The sequence below is a fragment of the Eptatretus burgeri genome, chromosome 5 (assembly GCF_056783735.1).
Source record: "Eptatretus burgeri isolate ZD-2024b chromosome 5, Ebu_testis_v1, whole genome shotgun sequence".
Lineage (NCBI taxonomy): Eukaryota > Metazoa > Chordata > Myxini > Myxiniformes > Myxinidae > Eptatretus > Eptatretus burgeri.
This window is the reverse complement of record NC_140965.1, coordinates 72,619,609-72,641,062: the sequence shown is the minus strand read 5'-3', so window position 1 is coordinate 72,641,062 and position 21,454 is coordinate 72,619,609. Positions and strand designations below refer to the sequence as shown.

Below are 21,454 nucleotides of genomic sequence, written 5' to 3'. Positions count from 1 at the left end.
GGTTTCAGGAAATAAGCCTTGTGAAATTTTTTTTTAAATAAAACGAGAATGACATTTTGATGAAGGAGAATGAATGGTTATTCCTGACATACACTATATGGCCAAAAGTGTGTGGACAGCTGCTCGTCCAACATCTCATTCCAAAATCATTTACATTCATATGGAGTTGCCCCCCTTTTTGCTGCTATAACATCCTCCACTCTTCTGGGAAGGCTTTCCACTCGATGTTGGAGCATTGCTGCACTGATTTGCTTCCATTCAGCCACAAGAGTATTGGTGAGGTCGGGCAGTGATGTTGGGTGATTAGGTCTGGCTCACAGTTGGCGTTCCAATTCATCCCAAAGGTGTTTGATGGGGTTGAGGTCAGGGCTCTGTGCAGGCCAGTCAAGTTCTTCCACACTGATCTCGACAAACCATTTCTGTATGGACCTCGCTTTGTGCACGGGAGCATTGTCATGATGAAACTCTGTGTTTGCTTTGAAATATTGTGTCCCCAACGCCTCGCTCTCTGCATCCACCTTTCCCAGTCATACCCAACTGCTCCTGGGCTCAATCTTTACACCTGAGAAGGTGTAGCATTTTCTGTCAACCATCGACTTTGACTTTTTGGCACAGGCATGATGGGCTGAATGGCCTCCACCTGTGTCTAATTTCCTTGTGATGCTGGACCGGACAGCATCAGCTCACGCCTCCTAAAAAACCTGCTGTGCTGCTATTGCACATCCTCTCTCTGCCCTTTTCACCCTGTCATTTGTGCTTGGTCATCTTCCATCGATTTGGAAATCCACCAATATTGCTGCACTACATAAAAAAGGTGCAAAAACTGATACCTTAACTACAGACCTATCAGCTGACTTCCAATCATCAGCAAGGTTATATAATCCATCACCACAGTTGATATGAAATCGTTCGTTTTCTCCAAAAGCCTCATCTCAGATCACCAATTTGAATTCAGACCAGGACACTCCGCCTTGGACATGCTGCTTCTCCTCGCCCAACAATGGATGGAAGCCCTAAATGTCAGACATGAGACCAAGGCCGTCTCTTTGGACATATCTCATGCTTTTGATGCAGTCTGGCATCCTGCCTTACTCTCCAAACTTTCTGTCTATGGAATCCAAGGCCAATTTGCCCAGTTTATCGGCAGCGCCCTGGCTCAGCTTGACGCCCTGGAAAGCAAGGCCTTCAAGATAATTGGAATCTCCTGTGCTGAAGCCGAGTTGATGGGCTTTTCACTTTCCCATCACAGACAGATCTGTTGTCTCTCTGTCATATACTGCCTCCTTCCAAGTCTTTCACCCTCTGCTCTTTCCGTGTTTTGTCACCTCCCGGGTTCTGCGTGGCATACATAGTCCACTCTCAACCCCTTCTGGTGAAATCACCAAAATACAGGATCACAGTTCACCTCCACTCATTCTTTCTTCTTTTTTCCTGCTTGTGGAACCAATTTCCACATTCTCTTCAATATCATTCTTCCCTTCAGGTCTTCAAGTCAAGACAGCTGGTTTACCACCATCTCAGATCATCCACAATCCAAAACCATGATCTTTCTACCCTAATTAACCCCCCCCCCCACCATCCAAACTCATACCAAGCCCTTCTCCTTCCAGGTTTCCATTTTTTCCATCCTGGGATTTTCCTTCTGTGTCCATCTTGTCCACCTCATGCATCCTTTCCTGCCCCCCTCCCATTGTTTATCAAGGCTCTACCCCCTCTCAACTCCACTGCTGGTGCCCCCCCCCCATGCCTCTCTCTCTTTCACTGTTACATCCTGATCCATTCAGTTTACTAGCTCTTCAAACAGCCTTGACTTGTAGACAAAAACAAAATCACTGCTCACTTACACTCATTACCTCCACCACCGAGGATAGTGTTTCCCAAACTATGGGTCGCGACCCAAACGTGGGTCGCGAAAGGTCCAAAAATGGGTCACGAGGACCCCAGCAATTTTTTTTTTTTTTATAAATCAAGCGGGTAAAAGGCAATCGCGCAAACGCCAGATCGTAGGACAGTGCCGTTTGGTACCGTTCCACTCGATAATTCAGCCCGAGGTGCAGCGACACTTCCGTTTCTACCTGCTCTTGCCGTTCAGTACCGTTCAGTACTTTGTACCCGGCCAAAATGGTTAACTGCAGGCCAATCATTTCGCCAGCTCGCCTTTCTAATTACTCGCTCTCTCTGCAACCGAAGTAATTTTGTGAGGTGACGAACTCAGTCCGGTCAATTCACATTGGCTGACCGACAAGTCGAGACGCTGTTTTGTGTGATCTGCCTTGCTGGCTGGACTGTGCAGCGCAGTTTTCTGCTCCACATTGCGTTGCGTGTTTTGTGTCAGAGCCTTGACACTGACTCCACTGACTGATCTAATCGCCTATTTCGTTTTGCAGGATGGCAAAGCGTTCCTACAAGCAAGCATTTTTGGATGTGGGCTTCACTTCTATCAGTGATCGTGGTTCTGTGAAGCCACAATGTGTGTTGTGCTTCGAAGTGCTGTCCAACGAATCGCTGAAGGAAAACAAACTGAAGAGGCATCTGGCGACGAAGCACGCGGAGCACGTCAACAAGAATCGTGAGTTTTTTGAGCGCCGAGAAGCGGCTCTGAAGCAGAACCGGTTTGAGCCGGCGACGAATCCAGCGCTTTTGGCCGCCAAGCAAGCGACGCTGGCATCCTACCCTCGTCGCGCAGCGCATCGCAAGGAAGATGAAGCCGCACACGATCGGCGAACAGCTCATCAAGCCCGCAGCCATGGACATGGCCAGACTCCTCTACGGCGATGACGCAGCCAAGAAAATGCAGTCCATCTCGCTATCCTACAACACGATTCGCAGCCGCATCATCGACCTTTCGCTAGATACCACCAGGTGGTGGCACGCATGAAGAAGGCGGGAAAATGGAGCTACCAACTCGATGAGTCGACGGATGTCGGAAACGACGCCCAGCTCATGATTTTCGGGAGGTACGAGGGTGAGACGGACCTCGAGGAAGAATTTATATTCTGCACGCCAATGAACACGACGACAACTGGCACCGATATCTTCAACGTCGTGGACAACTTCCAACAAGAAGAAGGCCTCCTGAGCTGGGAAAACTGTCAGCCTGTGCACCGACGGCGCTCCTGCGATGCTTGGTGTTTGACAGGGATTCACTGCGCGAGTCAAGCAAGTCAATCCAAACGTCAGAATTTTCCACTGCCTTTTGCATCGCGAGAACCTTGCTGCGCAACATCTGTCACCGGATCTTTCGGCAGTGATGCAGGAGGTTGTCGCCATTGTCAACTTCGTCAAAGCCAGCGTCGTGAACTCTCACCTGTTTGAGAAGATGTGTGTTGACTTCGGGTCTGAATTCCAACATCTCCTCTTCTACTCCAGTGTGCGATGGCTCTCCCGCGGCAAGGTCCTGCGTCGTGTAGTGGAGCTACGAACAGAGCTGCAGATATTCCTCAACGAAAAGAACCATCGCCATGCCATCCGGTTCCATGAGAATCCCTGGATGCTCAAAGTCTGCTACCTCAACGACGTCTTCGCCTCATTGAACGAACTGAACACATCCATGCAACGCAGGGATCAAAACATCATCACGCTCTCCGAGAAACTGTCGGCCTTCAGGAAAAGCTGCTGCTCTGGAAGGGGAAACTGGAGCGCGGAAGAACAGCAGCATTTCCGTCATTGAACGAGTACTTGGAGGAGTGGGAGGACGACGAGATTGGAGCGCTCGATGCGATCAAGCCCATCCTGGTGAACCATTTGGAGAACCTGATCACCGAGTTTGATCGCTACATCCCGGACAGAGATCTGGCGTCCCAGCACTGGATCAGGAATCCGTTCCAGGCTAAGGTTGACGACCTGTCTGAGGATGTCCATGGACTGCAGGAAGAGTTCATCGAGCTGCATCACGATGAGTTCCATCGAAAACTCTACGCCAAAGCGTCACTTGGAGAGTTCTGGACTGCGGTCAAGAAAGAAAAGCCCAAAATCGGTGCTGGAGTCATGAATGTTCTGCTCCCATTTGCGACCATGTATCTGTGCGAGCAAGGCTTTTCGGCACTGACGGTCATCAAAACCAAGGCGCGCAATCGCCTCGACCCCGGCCACGACATGCGCATTGCGCTCAGCAAGATCGAGCCCCGCATCGAAGACATCATGCAAAGGAAGCTGCAATTACACCTCTTGCACTAATATAGTATGTATTAGCGCTGGTTGTCTGATTTTATTATGATATTATGTTTCGTGGAAAAAGACGCTGATTGAAGCTTGGGTCGCGAGATTTTCACCATACCTGGATTTGGGTCGCACTCAAAAAAGTTTGGGAAACACTGACCTAGGAGGTTATGTTTTCACCCCCATCTGTCTGTTTGTTTGTAACTTGCAAGATTGAAGATTTTTGGTCAGTCGATTTTGTTATTCTGTCTGACTGTCTGTCTGTCTATCAATCGCAAACAGGTCACAATTCTAAACCGATCGTCATGAAACTTTACCAAGTTGTAGAGGTAGTCTCAACTGAGAAGCCTTTTGATTTTGAGGTCAAATTTCAAAAGTCATCTTGAGTTCAAATTACTAAAATCATCATTTTTCATCCGATCGACTTGAGATTTGAACAAAATTTGCATATATTGCATCAATGAATTGAGAAACCAACTATTTTTGCGGTCAAAGGTCAACTCAAAGTCAAACTTCTAAAATCATCAGTTTTTATCTGAAAAATCGTCAATTTTCATCCGATTGACTTGGAAATTAAACAGCAATTTCAGAGTGCATTATTGAATTGGGAAAGCAACTATTCTTGAGATTAAACGGTCAAAGGTTAGCTGAAGGTCAAACTTCTAAAATCATCAATTTTCAACTGAAAAATAATCAATTTTCATCCGATTGACCTGAGCTTTTATTAAGAATGTGAATTTTAATCTTAATGAAATGGACAATTTGATATATCCATGGCAACCTTTGGATATGGGGAGTGGATCTTGCAAGTATCGTGCTCTGCACGATGTCATTTTCTTGTTTGTCTATTTGTTTGTCTATTTGTGTGTAGGATATCTCAAAACGTTGTGGATAGCTTCGGATGAAATTGGCAGGGCAGGTTGGGTGTGTGACTCGGACAAACTGATTAGATTTTTGTGAAGATCTGGATCCGGTTACTATAATTTTTAAGTGATTCTTCACAATTGAGAGAAAGGGCCAAAAACAATATAAAGCACGATATCTCAAAAAGTTGGGGACAGATTCGGACGAAACTTGCTGGAAACGTTGGGTGTGTGACAAGGAAGAATTGATTCAATTTTGGTGAAGATCCGAATCCAGTTGTGGATCTGATAATTTTTTCAAGTGATTCTTCACCATTGAGAGATCGGGCTAAACTGATATATATCACGATATCTCAAAAAGTTGTGGACGGATTCAGATGAAACTTAGTGGACAGGTTGGGTGTGTGACAAGGACGAATTGATTTGATTTTGTGAAGGTCTGAATCTGAATCTGGATACGAGAATTATTTAATTCTTATCAGTGATTCTTCACCATTGAGAGATCGGGCCAAAAACGATATATACAGTCGTGGTCAAAAATATTGGCACCATTGCACTATTTTTCAAATAATGCACCATTTCTTCCAGAAAATTGTTGAAATTAAAAAATATTTTGGTATCCACATATGTATTTCTTTGGTTTGCAGTGGAATAAAACAAAAAAGCTGAAAAAAAATTACTAAATCTTAGCTTGTTCCACACAGAAATCCTAAAATGGCCAGGACAATATCATTGGCACTTTTAAGAAGTTGTTCGAAACAATTAGATTTCAAGCAGGTGATTATCTTTTACTTTGGAATTGAAATCACCTGTGGTGAGTTGCAGGTGCATGCAATGTAAAAATCACTCATTCAACCAGATGGAATAGAGAAAAGGAGTCATTCTGCTGTTTTGTGTCACTGTGTATTCTGCAATGAGCATGGAGAAAAGAAAGAAAACGAGAGAATTCTCTGAGGTAGTCAGACACAAGATTGTAGCCAAGCATGGAAAATCTCAAGGCTACACGTCCATCTCTAGAGACCTTGATGTTCCTGTGTCCACCGTACGCAATGTTATCAGGAAGTTTAAGGCCTTGGCACTGCAGCCAACCTCCCTGGACGTGGCCGCAGGAGAAAACTTGATCGAAGATTGCAGCGAAGGATTGTATGAATGGTGGAGAAAGCACCTCGATCAACTGCCAAATAGATTCAAGCTGACCTTCAGACACAAGATACAGTATGACACTTTCAACTCACACCATCCATCGCCAACTCAATGAAAGAGGGTTCTATGGTAAGAGACACAGGAGAACCCCACTGCTGAGAGAGACATAAGAAAGCCTGACTGGAGTTTGCCAAAACACACCTGACCAAACCAAAATCCTTCTGGGAGAATGTCCCGTGGACAGATGACACCAAATTAGAGCTTTTTGGTGAAGCACATCAACTCTACGTTTACAGAAAACAAAATGAAGCCTTCAAAGAAAAGAACACCCTCCCTACAGTCAAACATGGAGGTGGTTCAGTGATGTTTTGGGGTTGCTGTGCTGCCTCTGGCACTGGGTGTCTTGAATGTGTGCATGGCATCATTAAATCAGAAGATTGTCAAGGCATTTTGGAGCGCAATGTTCAACCCAGTGTCAGAAAGCTGGGTCTCCGTCAAAGGTCATGGGTCTTGCAGCAGGACAATGACCCCAAACACACTTCAAAAAGCACCCAGGAATGGTTAAAGACAAAACGCTGGACTGTTCTGAAGTGGCCAGCAATGAGTCCAGATCTAAATCCCATTGAACACCTGTGGGGGGATCTGAAAACAGCAGTTGGGAGAAGGTACCCTTCAAATCTGGGAGAATTGGAGCAGTTTGCACAAGAAGAGTGGGACAAACTGCCTGTGGAGAGGTGTAGGAAGCTCATTCATGGCTATAAGAAGTGCTTAACTGCAGTTATTTTGTCCAAAGGCTGAACTACCAAATATTAAGTTGAGGGTGTCAATAATTTTGTCAATGCCATTTCTATTTACTTTCTGATTTGAAAGGACATATTAAGTTCTGAATCAAAAAAAAAAGATTCTGTTATATTAACAGAGACAAAGAATTGTGGAGACAAAATACTTTTGTCAATTTCAACTTATTTTTAGAGAAAATTGTGAGTAATTTGAAAAAAGTGCAAGGGTGCCAATATTATTGGCCACGACTGTTGCATGATATCTAAAAAATGTATTGGGTGGGCCCCCTATGTTCTCGGGGATCAGGCATTGCGTGGAGGAGGTATGCACTCCACCAAGTGCCCTTCTAGTTTGTTCCTCTTTTTTCCCCGACTTTGGAACCAACTTTCACCTTCTCTTCAATCTCCTTCTTCCCTCTAGATCTTCAACGTGACTGTTGACAACTTTCTCAGATCATCCCCAATTCAAAACTATGATCTATTCTACCCTCGTTAACGCCATCCCACCCGAATCCCTACTCCTTCCAAATTTCCTTGGAGTTTCCTTTTGTATCCATATTTTCAACCCATGCATCCTCTCCTGGCCCCCATTACTCCCTACACCCATTAAATATTTATCCAAAGTCTCCCTCTATTTTGTCCTCCTACTGCACTGTTGATGCCCCCTCCCCCTCACTTTCCACTGTTCCTTTTGTTCTGTTGCATCCTGATCCATGCAGCGTTTTAGCTCTTCCATAAGCCTTGACTGCATACAAAAAATACACAATTTTAACCACAAAACTCACGAATCAACACAGGTGGAGCAACCCAAAATGACAAGGACATCAATAAGCAATGAAAAAACAAACATGGTATATGGGATTCGAACCTGAGATCCCCATATGTCATGAGCCAGAGGTCCACACGGGAATGCTCACAGACCAACCCAATTAATTTAATATAGAATTGTCACGGAATAAAATGAAAAAGGTCATGATTCTATTCACAGTTTTGCATGTACATTCCTTAGGTACACATGTCAATTCAATCACAATGACAAGATTAAAACTAGAACAGCACTCGGTAGAGCGCATACCTCCACCAGGCCGAACTGGTTGTTTTGTACCCCACTGATAGGCCGGATTTGGATTCGGACCTAAACCAAAATCTAATCGGCTTGTTCTTGTCACCGAACCAACTCATCCACCAAGTTTCGTCCGAATCCGTCCACAACTTTTTGAAATATCGTGCTCTACGTAGTTTTTTGGCCCTGTCTCTCAAAGGTGAAGAATCACTTTTTAAAATTCTAGTATCTGGATCTGGATTCGGATCTTCACCAAAATCGAATCAATTCGTCCTTGTCACACACCCAACCTGCCCACCAAGTTTTGTCCAAATCCGTCAACATTTTGAGATATCCTGCTCACAAACAGACTGACAGACAGATAAACAGAGGTGAATACATAATCTCCATCCACCTTCGGTGGTGGAGGTAAAGAAAGTTCAGATTCAATTTGCTGTCGATCGGACAAAAGACCCATTCAGGGAAGGATCCAAGATCAGAGGTGGTTCAAGTACCTACCATAACAAAAAAATACCCAACCAGCATCATCAATATATCCTGATGATGGACCTATCTCCTTATTGACATCATGACAAGGAATTACGGCAAAACGTCAGGGGTTCCATCCGCCATTTTGGTTTCCAGATGCTGTTTGCAACTCGAGCTGACCAGGGTGGCTCTGATATTTACTCTTTTAAAAAGATGCTTAAAGTTACAACTGCTGCGTAGCAAACCATGTTGCAACAACCAAGAGAACTCCTTCAACACATATTTATAATTCTTTGTTCTTCAACAATCAATGTGCAAGGCAGAGGTTATGGTCGAACTTGACTCAAACAGTCGTTCCATCAGAGCTGCCTGGTCAGCTGGGATTGCAAAGAGCATCTGGAACCCAAGATGGTGGATCAGACCTATGATTTTCCTGCAGACATCCTTCTGGTGAACGTGTTGTGACATCAATACGTCTGAGGTCCATTGAAAACTCCAGCCATGATCCACAGAAGAAAAAAACAAAACAAAAACAAAGCATGTTAAAAGATCTTGTAATGAAAATTCTTAATGAGGACTTAAGGTAAAACAAATTATTTCCTCAAGAAGGATGGAATCCAAAAGTCCTGGTACGCACACCAACAAACACGCTGGAGTACGACGAGCAAAGCATCCGTCCTTATGGACACAAGCAAGGTACGTTACCCTACATCAACATATACGTGAAGGTTGCCCTTCGTATCTGCAAGCCACCTGGATGATTCATATACGATGCAGAGGTTTCTGCTCAGACAGCAACCACACCGTAAAGATTGCCAGTAGCGTAACCTGGTATCATGGAACCTCCAAACAAGACCAAACCACTTCCTCCTACGCACGGTCCAGGTAGGAGGTTGACATTAGTCCACGGTGCCGGAGATAGCTCACGACTCTTTAAGGACACCGTACGATCTTTAACATCCACCGAGTAATGTCGGCAGATGGGACATCCAGTTTAACGTCCATCCGAGGGACGGTCACAACACATCGATGAACTACCCTGCCTGCGAAACACCATGATGGCAGTTTATAGCTGCTCTGAGATTCAAACCCAGGCTAGACAACTTACAGGCAAATGTGCCTACCCATTAGCTAGTCAACCAGCCCATGTACACACACGCACACACCTGACAATTCAAAACATATTCTGTCAAGTGTGAAGAGGAAGTGTTTATCTGCACATGATGCCACCAAGAAGAGACTCTTTGAAACGACGAGCATAGGATGTTAGAAGTGAGGGGGGTGGAAACTGCATGATCATTGTGTGACACCTGTCCGATGGGACGACAACATGAACGTTCCACTTCAATTAATTTTCGACCCATCGATGCGAGTAAGTGAGGGGGCACTCTCGATAACTGGCGACGTGACGTCGGGTCCCCATTAAACCCGAGCAAAGTTTTCATTGTGCAAAAAAAAAAATAAAAAATAAAAAAAAAGTTTCATGTCGTTGAGTTGCGTGCCAAACCCATAAAGGGAGCGCCATCGCTAGTCAGTGCGATGACTTATCCACATGTTTGACAATAACCAGGTCACGTGGTTGCAAACAACAGCAGGACGGTCTCCACAAGGACACACAGGGGGGTAGGGGGGGTGATAAATAAATAAATAAATAAATAAATTGCTTGTTCTATCGCCATTGCTTTGTGACCTCACAATTCGGCTTTCATTGAGAAAAGCACTTCGAAACGTTGCAAAGACCCGATGGGTGAGTGCACCTCATGAACGAAACGACCGTTGAAAACGCACAAACAAGTGGCACAACAGCATCGGTGGAGGCGGCCCGTCAAGTACGGCTTGCAACGACTGGAGATCGGAGATCGGAGATCGGAGGCCTGCCTGCTCGCTCGTGTCCACCACCTTGCGATTGCTACACAAACAGGGCCGTCCTGTGTCTGCAAATGCTGAGGATAATGGTGCGCAGGCACGAAATAAACGTGTAAAAACTCCGCACTCAACCGTAAGCAACCCGTGAAGACGGCCCTGGTCGTGAGTGACGGCCCTGGTTGCTGCACGAAGGAAACCGTCGCCCATGTTACCAACCCGAGGAGCGAGAACGCCGAACGGGCTGCAAGGACTTCGTGCCGTCGACATGGAAGCCCAAAGGCGACAAAAGAAGAGCGGCGCGTCTCTCCCTCCCTCACTCTCTGTCTCTCTCTCTCTCTTTCTCTCTGTCGGCCTGCAGCTCCACAACAGAGATGGTCCCCGAGAAGAGACAAAATGGTGAAGGCGAGAGCTCTAATGGAGATCACCCGACACGTCGGACAAGAACATCAGCGTCGTCACCACGACCTGCCCCCCCCACCTCCCCCACCACCGCCACCCCATTTCCCTCTCCACACGGTTACTCGTTTACGAGGCTGCACAACCTTCTGGTGACGAAGGAACCGCCGCTCGATGGAGCCTCACTCGCTTCGTTTTGGACATCGCCGAAGACTCGACTCGCCTGAGCCTCGGAAACCCCGTGAGAGCGAGCGCCATTCCCGGAACGCGGCCCCGCAACCTGAATCGCTACTCGGAGCCCACCGCCGGCCGTACGCGAGCAGGCAGACATGCTCGCTCCGGGGCCCCCTTCCATTACGCCCGTCAAAAGTCCACCGAGGCTCACGAGAGAGAGAGAGCACACGGAACTTGGCCGCGGAGTTTGTTAACTGGGGTTTCCGTGTCTCAATATTTCCCTCTCAACTGGCCCGCTGTCTGTGCGTTCCCCCTCTCTCTTACCCTCTTCGCCGGACTCCGTTCTCCAGGCCGACATGCACTTGAGCTTCCACGAGCGTGACTGAGGCCCGAGAGAAGCGCCTGTCGTGTCAGAGCCAGGAGAGGAGGGCACTTCGTGACGGCAGGAGATGCGAGAGACACACAGAGAGAGAGAGAGAGACAAAGATGAGGGGAGGATGACGAGAGAGAGAGAGAGAGAGAAACAGGAAATGGTGTCTCAAGCTGCTGAAGAGCACAACAGCACCCCCTCCTCTCGTGGCCTTGCCTCATCCCGCCGTTACCTCCTTTTCGGGCCCACCGTCTCGTCCACGTAAACCACCATAAGCAGCTCACCTTGCCCGTCGAGTTAGAAGTAGTCATGCCTCGTGTGGAGCGCGAGTGGAGATCGGGGACACTCGGACTCGAGACCGAGGTCCTCAAGACGAGCGACGTGCTAATGACGACCCCCGACCTAACGACCGGTCCACGAGTCACAATCCAAGGCCGAACTGATGCCCGAGGCCTTCTGTGAGCACAGGAGCAATAGGGGAGACGCGAGGGGGCCCCATAGAGGCGCCGGCCTGCCTGTCTGCGGCTGAAGCTCCAGGATTCCTCGTCTGCTCGAGAGGGTTAGGGAGGGGGGGGGAGTAAGAAATGTTTTAATATTTATTATTATAATTATTTGTTTGTGTGTGCTAACGTGGCCCAGCTCGGCTGCCTTGTGTTTATGACATGCATCCGTCAATGTGCACACATCGCTTTAGCACTCGGAATTCCGATGAAACGTCACACTCTGCGAGAAGTGAGGATAAAATGGAAGCGTCTGTGAGGTTCTCCCCCCCCCTCCACTCCCACTCCCCTTCTACCACACCGTCCCCTGTGGACGTGGTCTGCGTTCCAACAGAAACGGCGGGTCCACCCGAGAAGGCCATTAGCCGTCCTGGTGTCCCCACACCGCTTTGGTGAAAGTCCTCCGGACGACCCTTGCAATTAGCAACACAGCTCGACGCGTTCAGCCTCATCAGACGCACTTTGCGACACCGTGTTCGCCCCGAGAGGAGGTGCGGGGGAAGCACGTGGTGTGTCCACAAGGACGACTGCGGTGACCCTTGGGTGCTCGAGTTCGACTCGTCCCTTACAGCAGCCACCCCCCCCCGGCGATTCAATAGAGCTTCATTGTGATGACCGACGGGCCTGGACATTGCATGTGTGCTCGTGGTTATTGTGTCGTGAGCGCGTGGACACATCTAGCAGGAGACAAAGGGTTTACGTGCAGTAAAGAGGGGGGTGAGGGGGAGGAGGGGTGGTTGAGTTGGGGTGGGGGGAGGAGTGGTGGACAGCTGCTGTTGTGCAATGTAGTCCTTGCAGTACAAGCTGTGGACGAAAGGAAGCACCTTTCGTACGGTGCCCTGTACTTTTCAGTCGCGTTTTGTGTGCGCAAACAGATGTCATGGCGTAGTCACGCCACCACGTAAGCCAGGACCCATGTGTGCTGCTCAACGTGTCACGTTCCACCAACCCATGGCAGTCGCTTCCCGGGCTGCGATCCAAGCCCTTTACCCCCTCATTGCCACTGCCTTCAGGTCTCCCCGTGCTCCCCGACGGGTGTTCACAAATCCTCATCGACGTTAACACCACCGTCCAAGTGGTCATGGCCGTCCTCAGGATAATCGCCTGGGGGGCTTGGCAATGTTCGCTTCGCACAACACACCTCCTTGTGCAAGACGTGCGGCGTTGCTTGCGGTTTGTACGCGTTCCAGCAAAGAACGTACTTTTGGATCATTATTGAGTCAAACGCTCGGTCCTGATTAATAAAAGACAAATAAAAAGGACCTTCCACCCTGGGATCGGCGGACATTCGACCAGAAACCGGACTTGGGTTCATCGGGGCATCTGCTACCACGTGCTCACGAATCTTACAACAGCAACGTGCAGCACAACGCGTCCATCTTTGTTGTTTTTGTTGGTCGTTTTTTTTTTCCGCCTAAATGACTCCAAGGTCGCACAGCCATGGAGGAAACCAAATGCCACTTGAGCAGAAGTCGACCGGGCCTTTCTTAGCCATCGCACGGCGCCTTCACGCCGGGAGCATACGGTCGTTTTATATTCCACTTTAATGGCACGGGCCTTTGGAAGAGCTCTTCAATCGTGTCTGGTGACAACATGGCTGTGTCTGCTCACAATGAAGCTGAAGCACGTTGTTGCGCTTACCGATTCATTTCAGATTAAAAGCCCATGAGAAGCCTGCACTGACATCGCTCATTGGTAGCTCCAGGTCCAATGACGATCGTGCATACACATCAATAGGCAAGCTGCACTGCACCAGAGTGCAACATGGGCACTATCCCACTGTACATCAATGCGATTAATCCGCTCTGACAAGCTCTCTCTTTACCTTGCGGATTGTGCAGCTCGAGTAAGCCATGGACTGTAAACGACAGTAACTCCTATTTTGTGATACTTTACACATTGCTATGCATCGGGTAAACGTGCTGTCCTCAACAACCTGATGCTCTTCTGTGTTTTTTTTTTTTTGTTTTTAGCACCGTGCAGGTGTTCCCATGGCACTGTTATACATGACGACGACTGCTACGACTACTCCTTTAACGCCCACCAGCTAATGCTAGCAGACGGGACACCAACCCTAACGTCCGTCTGAAGGACGGCAAGCTTGATGAGGGAACACTGCCCACGAAGCACCGACCCGGCAGGTGATCTCGTCGAGTCGGGAATCGAACCGTGGTTAGCTCAAAGGTAAGTGGGCTCATACCTCTGCATCATCCTGTGAGACCTCCCCCCTGCAGCACTGGTGCACATCCTCCCCGAACATGATCACAAGTGATGAAGTCGAAGGCAAGCGTCCAACTGTCACTGGAAATTCGCTCGCCAGAGCCAGGTCTTTTGCGCAAGGCGACCGTCTGAAGATCCTCCACGGAAATAGGTCAACGATGGCAGATCCACCACAAAATGGGTCATCGAAAAACCGTTGAATGGTTTGTTTCCCCTCAATAAAACACAAAACGAAACCACTCCAGACTTGCTTATATAGGATGGAAAAGTGGAGTAGGGAGGTCAACGTCAGTGGACAAATGAGGACAAAGCTTCTCAACCAAATGTTGAGAGGGCTATGCGAACCACCGCAGAAAAGAAAGTGAGGGAAGGTAATATAGTAGAGTCAGTGTAACCCGTAGCTCTCGCTTTAAAAGAGGGGCACATGCTCGAACTGTCGCTTCACCCTCTTCCGCACGGCATTTCGCATCTCACTCTCAACATTTGGTTTGAGAAAATGAAAACACATCGTCCTTGTTTACATAGGAATAGGCAGTCACCCTCCCGATGTCAAGCGATCATTCAGAGGATCCCTCGGGTGCCCATCAGGTCATTCAGAGCAAAACGACACATGGGATTCGAACTCGAGGTGACAGCATCAAGAGGCAAGCACTAAGAGGACAATGTTCACCAGGGAGCCAAACTTCAAGGGTGTCTATCAGTGAGCTGCATTGCTGGGATATTACATGACGGTTCGTAAGATGTAAGGGAATATAATAAGAGGTGTGGACAGAGGATAAAAATGTAAAATACAGATTTTGGAACTTGACCTTGAGATTCCATCCCAAAGGACAAGCCCCAAAAACACAGTGTCTGTTTCGTAAGATGAGCACTCATGAACCTTTAAAAGGTTGGCAGGATAGATTTGCCTACGACTCAGGATATTGAGTATTATTCTTCATTCTGTGTGAGATTCCTTTCACGAAAACAGAACAAGAATGAAAGAGTTTTGACAAAGGCTTTAAGGAGTTTCAAAAAACAACAACAAAAAACACAGGTGATGGTGTAAACACTGTCAGATCTTGGTAGCAGTCATCTCAGGTGGAAAGTCTAACTTTTGTTTTTTTTTGACACCTGCAATTTGATTATTGTTTTATTTTTTTAAACGAACTCATTCACAGCATCTGTGACGTACTGCGATACATCTTTAACATTTGGAAAATTGTACTGGAATTCTTCGATTTATTTCATGATAATTTCCATGAATTTACGGATGATCCTCGTTGGGCTGGCAGGATAGCCGAGTCGAGGTACAGTTATGTGCAATCGTCTCTGAGTGGTGTCGGCTGCATGCAATTCTCGTCCGATCTGTGAACCATCGTCCTGGTATTTCACAGTCAGGGCGAGGCATCAGTCGGATAGATGTTAAACTGGGTGTCCCATCTGCTGACGTCAGTCGGCGGATGGTGAAGATCCCACGGTGTCCTTCATGAAGAGTACGTGTATTATCGCCGCCACCCGGCACATATGACAAATTCCTGCTCGGCCATACCAGTACGTCGTTTGAAGGCGGGCCAAAAACTTTCTCCGGCCAACCCCACAAGAAGGTGGTAATAATTGGAGCCGTTAAAGAAGTAGACGTGTTAGGACTTCGTCGTATTTGAGCAAAGTTTCGGTTGCAAGATACACAGTCTGGCAATCGGATGAAAACCGCAGATGATTTGTAAAGCACCAGTAAAAAAATATATATTACAAAGTTCAAATCAACTAAGGACCCGCTGTTGCTACTTCCGTCGAACGGCAAATTCGGTGTACGTAACCGAGTCTGTTGCGCTTCCATTGGGTTTTGCCAAACCATCTTGATTTGAAAATTACCTCAGCACTGCTGTCGCCAATTTTCTCAAAGAAGCTTGATGAGACAGGAAGAATTACTTGTGAATCAGACCACACACAAACTTTTTTCTAACTTGCTTTGTATTGTAATATTTACTACATGTGCTTTTGGCAAAGGAAGTGCTACTAAAACTGCCAGACCAACTTGACTTTCTGCTCAAACATGCCTTGACTTGATGAGCCCAGCCTATTCCCACACACTACAGGATAAAGGCCTCCCTCAACATGGTCCATTTTTCTCTATCCTCTGCCATTCCGGGCAATTAAACTTCAGCGAATTTTTCAATTTAGTCTCTCCACCGAATCGTTGGTCTTCCTCTGCTGCTTACAGGTCCTTCTCCAGATTTCCAGTTTGTAATTCCTGTCCTGCATCGATTGATTGTGTTCTTCTCGTGATGTGCTCAATACAGTCCCATTTCAGTTGTGTTGCTTGTGACCAATATGTCATTACCCCATGCACACGAAGCAAAAAGTGGGGTTGAGCAATTGTATCACCTCTGTCTGTGTCTACAAACGTCAGTTTATGACCAAGGAATTATTTCAGTTCAATTGAATAGTATACTAGCATTTCGACCATAAATCAGAAAAAAAAAGCATGTGGTTTAACAGTACTTTTACTCTGAATTCGACTGGATCAGGCAGGCGCAGAGAGGAGGAGTGGGATAATTTTAAAGCGGTGAAGCCGCTTCAATATTTGGATATGTCCTTCCTTCCATCCATTCATCCATCAAAAATGACGAAGAAGAACCTTTGTAACCCACCGTGTTTAATTCCAAAGTGTTCTAAAGTGTAATTATATACAGGGTGTTTCAAAAAGATTGATACAACTTTTACTTCTTGCCATTTCTTTGTTTTTTCACCTGTACCGTTTTCCTTTTCAGGGTTTGGTGGTGTTGTCATGGTATTTGTTTCCTGGGATTTCTAGCTCTGTAGCTCAACTATGCCATTGACAGTGAAATAGAAGACAAAAGTGGTGGCTCCGTGGTATAAGACAATCATATGTAGGTATCTTAATCATATATGTAAAGGGTATTTCTAAATGGTAATTCTAATATGTTCTGAAGGGTAATTCCAATGGGTGCTCAAAGGTAATTCTAAATGGTAATAATTATACTGTGTTCTAAAGAGTGATTCCAAGGGATAATTCTAGGGAGGTACTGAAGGGTAATTCTAATTGGTTTCATCTGCTTCTAGGCTTTGCCGATTTCATATTAAAAATGCCAAACTGAACCACTTTCTTCGGACATGGGTGTGATTTTTTTTTTAATTCTGTCTTCCTGTCAAACAAAATTGAAAATCATTCCAAACAGGAAACCTACTGTTTTTAAGGACGTCATAAAGGACACAAACAACAGGCACGAATAACTAATGTAATGTGTAAAATAAGGCGATGTAAAAGAAGCTGCATCAACGACGACACTGTCGAGCCCACCCCCTCCTCGATTACTGCAGCACACCGATACACAGTACACGCTTGGAGGAACGCAATGCGTGAATTCCCCTGTAAGCAGGACGAGAATTACTTGACCACAGGTGATGCTCTATCCCCTCACAGATTCCTCGCACATAGGCCTCTTTGTCCTCCCTCAGAACACATACAGTTTTACACCTCAACTCCCTGAACAGTTCAGCTCTGTCAATAAGCCTGGCACTGCGACTGGTCAATGGTATCCAGTTGTCCGTTGAGAGACAAAATTCCTCTTCGCCCTTCAGTTAGTTCTACGACATTCACCGACAACATCAAGGATGATGGTCTTGAAGGCACTCCACAACTCTTCAGGATCCCACAAAGCACTCAGACCCCCAAATCCCCAGTCAGCTTGTTCGCAAACTCCACACATACCCTCTCATCCTTGAGCTTGCCAACATCCAGCCTAGGCTGGGATGGTGGACGACACCCCAGCACCACTCCGCCACACACCACCACAATCTGACCCAGGAAGTTTACCCCATGGTTTTCCTCCCATCATCAAGGAATGGGGGTCCTGAAAGCTTTGCCTCAATCCCATCATCCGGTGAGCTGCCCTGCAAAGGTCAGCAGCACAGGAGGTACTCCCACGGAGTGGGTTTTCAGTTTTCTTTGCATTTGTGTGTTTTGCGGAATGCAGGGTTTTACGTTGCCTGGAGTGCAAATCCTGCCACCAACCTCCTAAAAAAAGTAACCCAACTGCAGGCGGACGTCCGCAGACATAGTTGGGCACTACATGTGGATGGCGATTGGCTCACAAGGAGCTCCTCCGCCCTTTGACAGGTTTTGTTTTTAATCCTGCTGGGTGTTCATATCCACACACCCTCTTCACCAGGAAACCTGGTGGGGGAGACGGTTTAATCACTGACAATCCGACTATGAAACAGGATAGTGCAGGTTTACATGGTACCTGTAGCAACTCAGTTCTAATCTGGCCTGCCCTGACAATCAGGGTTGTACAAGGGTTGGTACAAAAGTAATGCTTCTTGTTTTGTTTGTCACTAAATATAATTCCAATTACTGTACAATGGAAATTACAAGGAATATGTATACACATGTGGTTAATATGAGGTTGTTTTTCCATATAGTCTCTGTCAATTACAATGCACTTGAATGAGCACGTCAATCTGACTTGTTTTCTGGTGTCACTGCGGTTGTAGGCCGACCACTTTGAGGCTCGTCGTCGATATCGGTTTCTCTGCTCTTGAAACACTTTGCTCAATGTCTAACGGTGGTCACATCAATGCTGGAGTTACCGTGCAATTCTTGAAATGCCTACGAATGCTGTTACGGACCAATATATTCAGTTAATTATGCATGGGAAAGGCTACCTTTGCTGTTAAGTTTCCTGTTCAGTCACAACAATGCAAAAAAATAGTTCTATGTCCTGTTGTCCCCTTTAAAAATAACACATTACATTATTAGAGACTTCAATATTAAAAACAATTATTTTAAAGATGGTTTAAAAAAAAAATCCAGAAGTTTAGCGCTATTGAAGCAGTCTTATACACCACCCTTGTATTCCGGAATAAGATGACGTTGATTCACAGTTTAGGAGATAGAGGCTTTATTGATCACTTTCGAATGCAGCGTATGCAGCGTCAATCAGCATCAAACATAGCCATATCGGTGGTCTCTTCTTCACCCTGTGATACATCCTCTCACCATGCTGCACCCACTTCTCAGGGGCTGTGCTTCACAGCTCCTATTCTATACACCACCCTAGAGAACTTGTCCAAGGACTGCAAAACTGGAGGTTCTTGGAAGCATTATGAAGGATATTTGTGCTCTTGTGTTAAATTTAAACAAAGGTTTAAAGAAGTTTAGAGGCTTAAAAATAATTTAATTCCGGGTTTTACCGAGTGTCTATTACATCACCCGATTTAACAGTTTGCATTAGTTCTTCATGCCTGATGTTTGTGTCCTTTATAACATCCTTAAAACAGTAAATTTACTATTTGGAATGATTTTCAATTGTGTTTGATTGCCAGGCAGGCAGACCGAGTCAAAATATGATCTCACCACTCCTTTCTGCACATGTACAATCAGGATGAATCCAGACGCAAAGTACTGTAAAACAGCAAACCTGTCTGTTATGTTCAGTTATGTGCTTTTGTTCCGGTTGGCGACGCGCGTGGATCATGTTTAACTGGAGAGTTTTATGTTGCCGGAAGTGAGGGGTGGGGCTCCTTGATGGCAAGGAGAGCAGCGCCATGTTTTTGATGATGTGCAAGTCACACAATAAACGTGTTGCTGGGTTCCCATTCTAAAGTAGTTGGTGTGGGTTTTTGACACCGTAACATTGGCAACGATGATGGCGGATATTTTGCTTTCAACCCCACCTGCCTTTCTGGCTCTGCCCGGCGAGCCGCCAATCTCATGGAACCTCTGGATCTTATCCTTCCAGATATATTTTCTCGCCCTCGGCCTGGAAGATTTGAGTGACGCCCGTGAATGCGCTCTGCTGTTACATTACCTCGGGACAGAGGGACAGAGCGTTTTCTCCACATTAGGACCGGCAGACCCATACAATGAGGCTGTCGCTGCTCTCAAAGCACATTTCACCACTGCCCAGTGTTCTCCTCAGGAGATTCACTTTCCAACAGTGAAGCCAGCAACCAGGGAAATCCATTTTACAGTTTTCGGCTGCATTACAGGAATTGGCGTTGCCATCCAAATTAGGATCACTTCATGACGAATTGATTCGGGATTTATTTTTCGAAAAAACCTTCAGTGTGCAAGTGCGTGAGAGACTGTTGCTCGAATCTGATGATTTATCTCTTTCCAATGCCATTCAATTGGCATGCCTAGTGGAGTCTGCTGCAACATGTGCTGCTAAAATTGCTGAAGCTCCATCGTCGACTACAGTTACTGAACCTGCAGTGAAGAAAATACAGCCTGCCTCACCGCAATAGGACAAGGACCTTCCCTGTTCAGCAAGCGCAGCAACGGCCTGCTCGTTTTAGGCAGCACTGTGGAAACTGTGGGTCTACCAGACATGAGGCCAGAGCCCCTGACTGCTCAGCACGGGGGCAAACCTGCAGAAACTGCAATAGGCCGAACCATTTTGCCAGGTGGTGTCGCTCGGCTCGAGCAGCGACTCCTGCCCAGCAGCCACATCCACGGCTGGCCACAATCCACACTGTGCTTTCCAACCTTATTGGCTTTAAGACATGCTCTGTGTACCACGGGGATGTCTGCCTGCCCTTGCTCCTGGACACTGGAGCTAAGGTGTCTCTGATCAATTTAGACACCTACAAGCGGTTCTATTTGAACATACCACTGCAGCTCTCCTCTACTGCTCTGAGTGGTTATGGACAGGCCAGAATTGAAGTCCTGGGTTCTTTGCAGCTGCCGGTGCGTTGCGGTACCACGTCTCAATTGGCCTTCTCGTTCCACATCACGCGAAAGGGGACCAACCTCCTGGGTCTCGACCTCTTCATGGGACTCAGTTTCTCCTTGACCGACAACTGTGACACGGAGATCCTGCAGGTTGCTTCCCCCCAACAGCGACAATGGCCGGCGCTGTTTGGTGGTCTGGGCTGCCTCTCAGCCTTCATTCACCAGCCCAAAGTGGACCCCATGGTGACCCCAGTAATCCAGCCACTGCGCCATATGCCCCCTCACCCTGCGGGATGAAGTGACGGCCAAGCTGAAAGCCCGACACTGGATTCTGGGATCATTGAGCCCATCAATGCCTTGCTGTGGATCGAAAACCTGGTAACAGCAAAAAAGAAGTTGGGGGGGGGGGGTGGGCTCCACATTTGCATGGATCTGCGTGCTGTGAACACAGCCATCATCCCGGATAAATATCCACTTCCAACAACAGAGGAGCTCACCCATTTATAAAGCTCCATGGTTTTCAGTAAACTGGACTTGTGACAAGGCTACCTCCAGGTTCCCCTAGACCCTCGCAGCAGGAACCTCACTGCTTTCGTCACACATGCTGGCATTTTTCACTACACCTGTATGCCTTTCAGGCTGAGCTCAGCGCCCAGCTGTTTCCAGAAGATCATGTCGTCCATCTTCGCCGGCGTCCCAGGAATGTCCATTTATCTGGATGGCATTGTGGTGCACGGCCCCCAACGTCTCCATCCATGACGAGCGCCACTGC

The 21,454-nt window shown here is 47.0% G+C and overlaps 1 protein-coding gene across 8 annotated transcripts in view; it reads right to left on the bottom strand.

Moving 5' to 3' along the window:
• The window catches only part of LOC147026687 (histone-lysine N-methyltransferase EHMT2-like), a 189,557-nt gene extending 177,746 nt beyond the window's left edge, over window positions 1–11,811 (bottom strand). For 3 of the 8 annotated variants that reach the window (XM_085882389.1, XM_085882390.1, XM_085882395.1), the window contains exon 1: window positions 10,473–10,798. In XM_085882389.1, the coding sequence (XP_085738515.1) occupies window positions 10,473–10,607 (135 nt within the window). In that variant the 5' untranslated portion in view covers window positions 10,608–10,798. Of the gene's footprint in view, window positions 1–10,472; window positions 10,812–10,882; window positions 11,187–11,234; window positions 11,468–11,564 lie in introns of those variants that run through there. The other 5 variants (XM_085882392.1, XM_085882393.1, XM_085882394.1 and 2 more) reach the window with 5 other exon arrangements.
• Window positions 11,812–21,454: the final 9,643 nt, after the last annotated feature.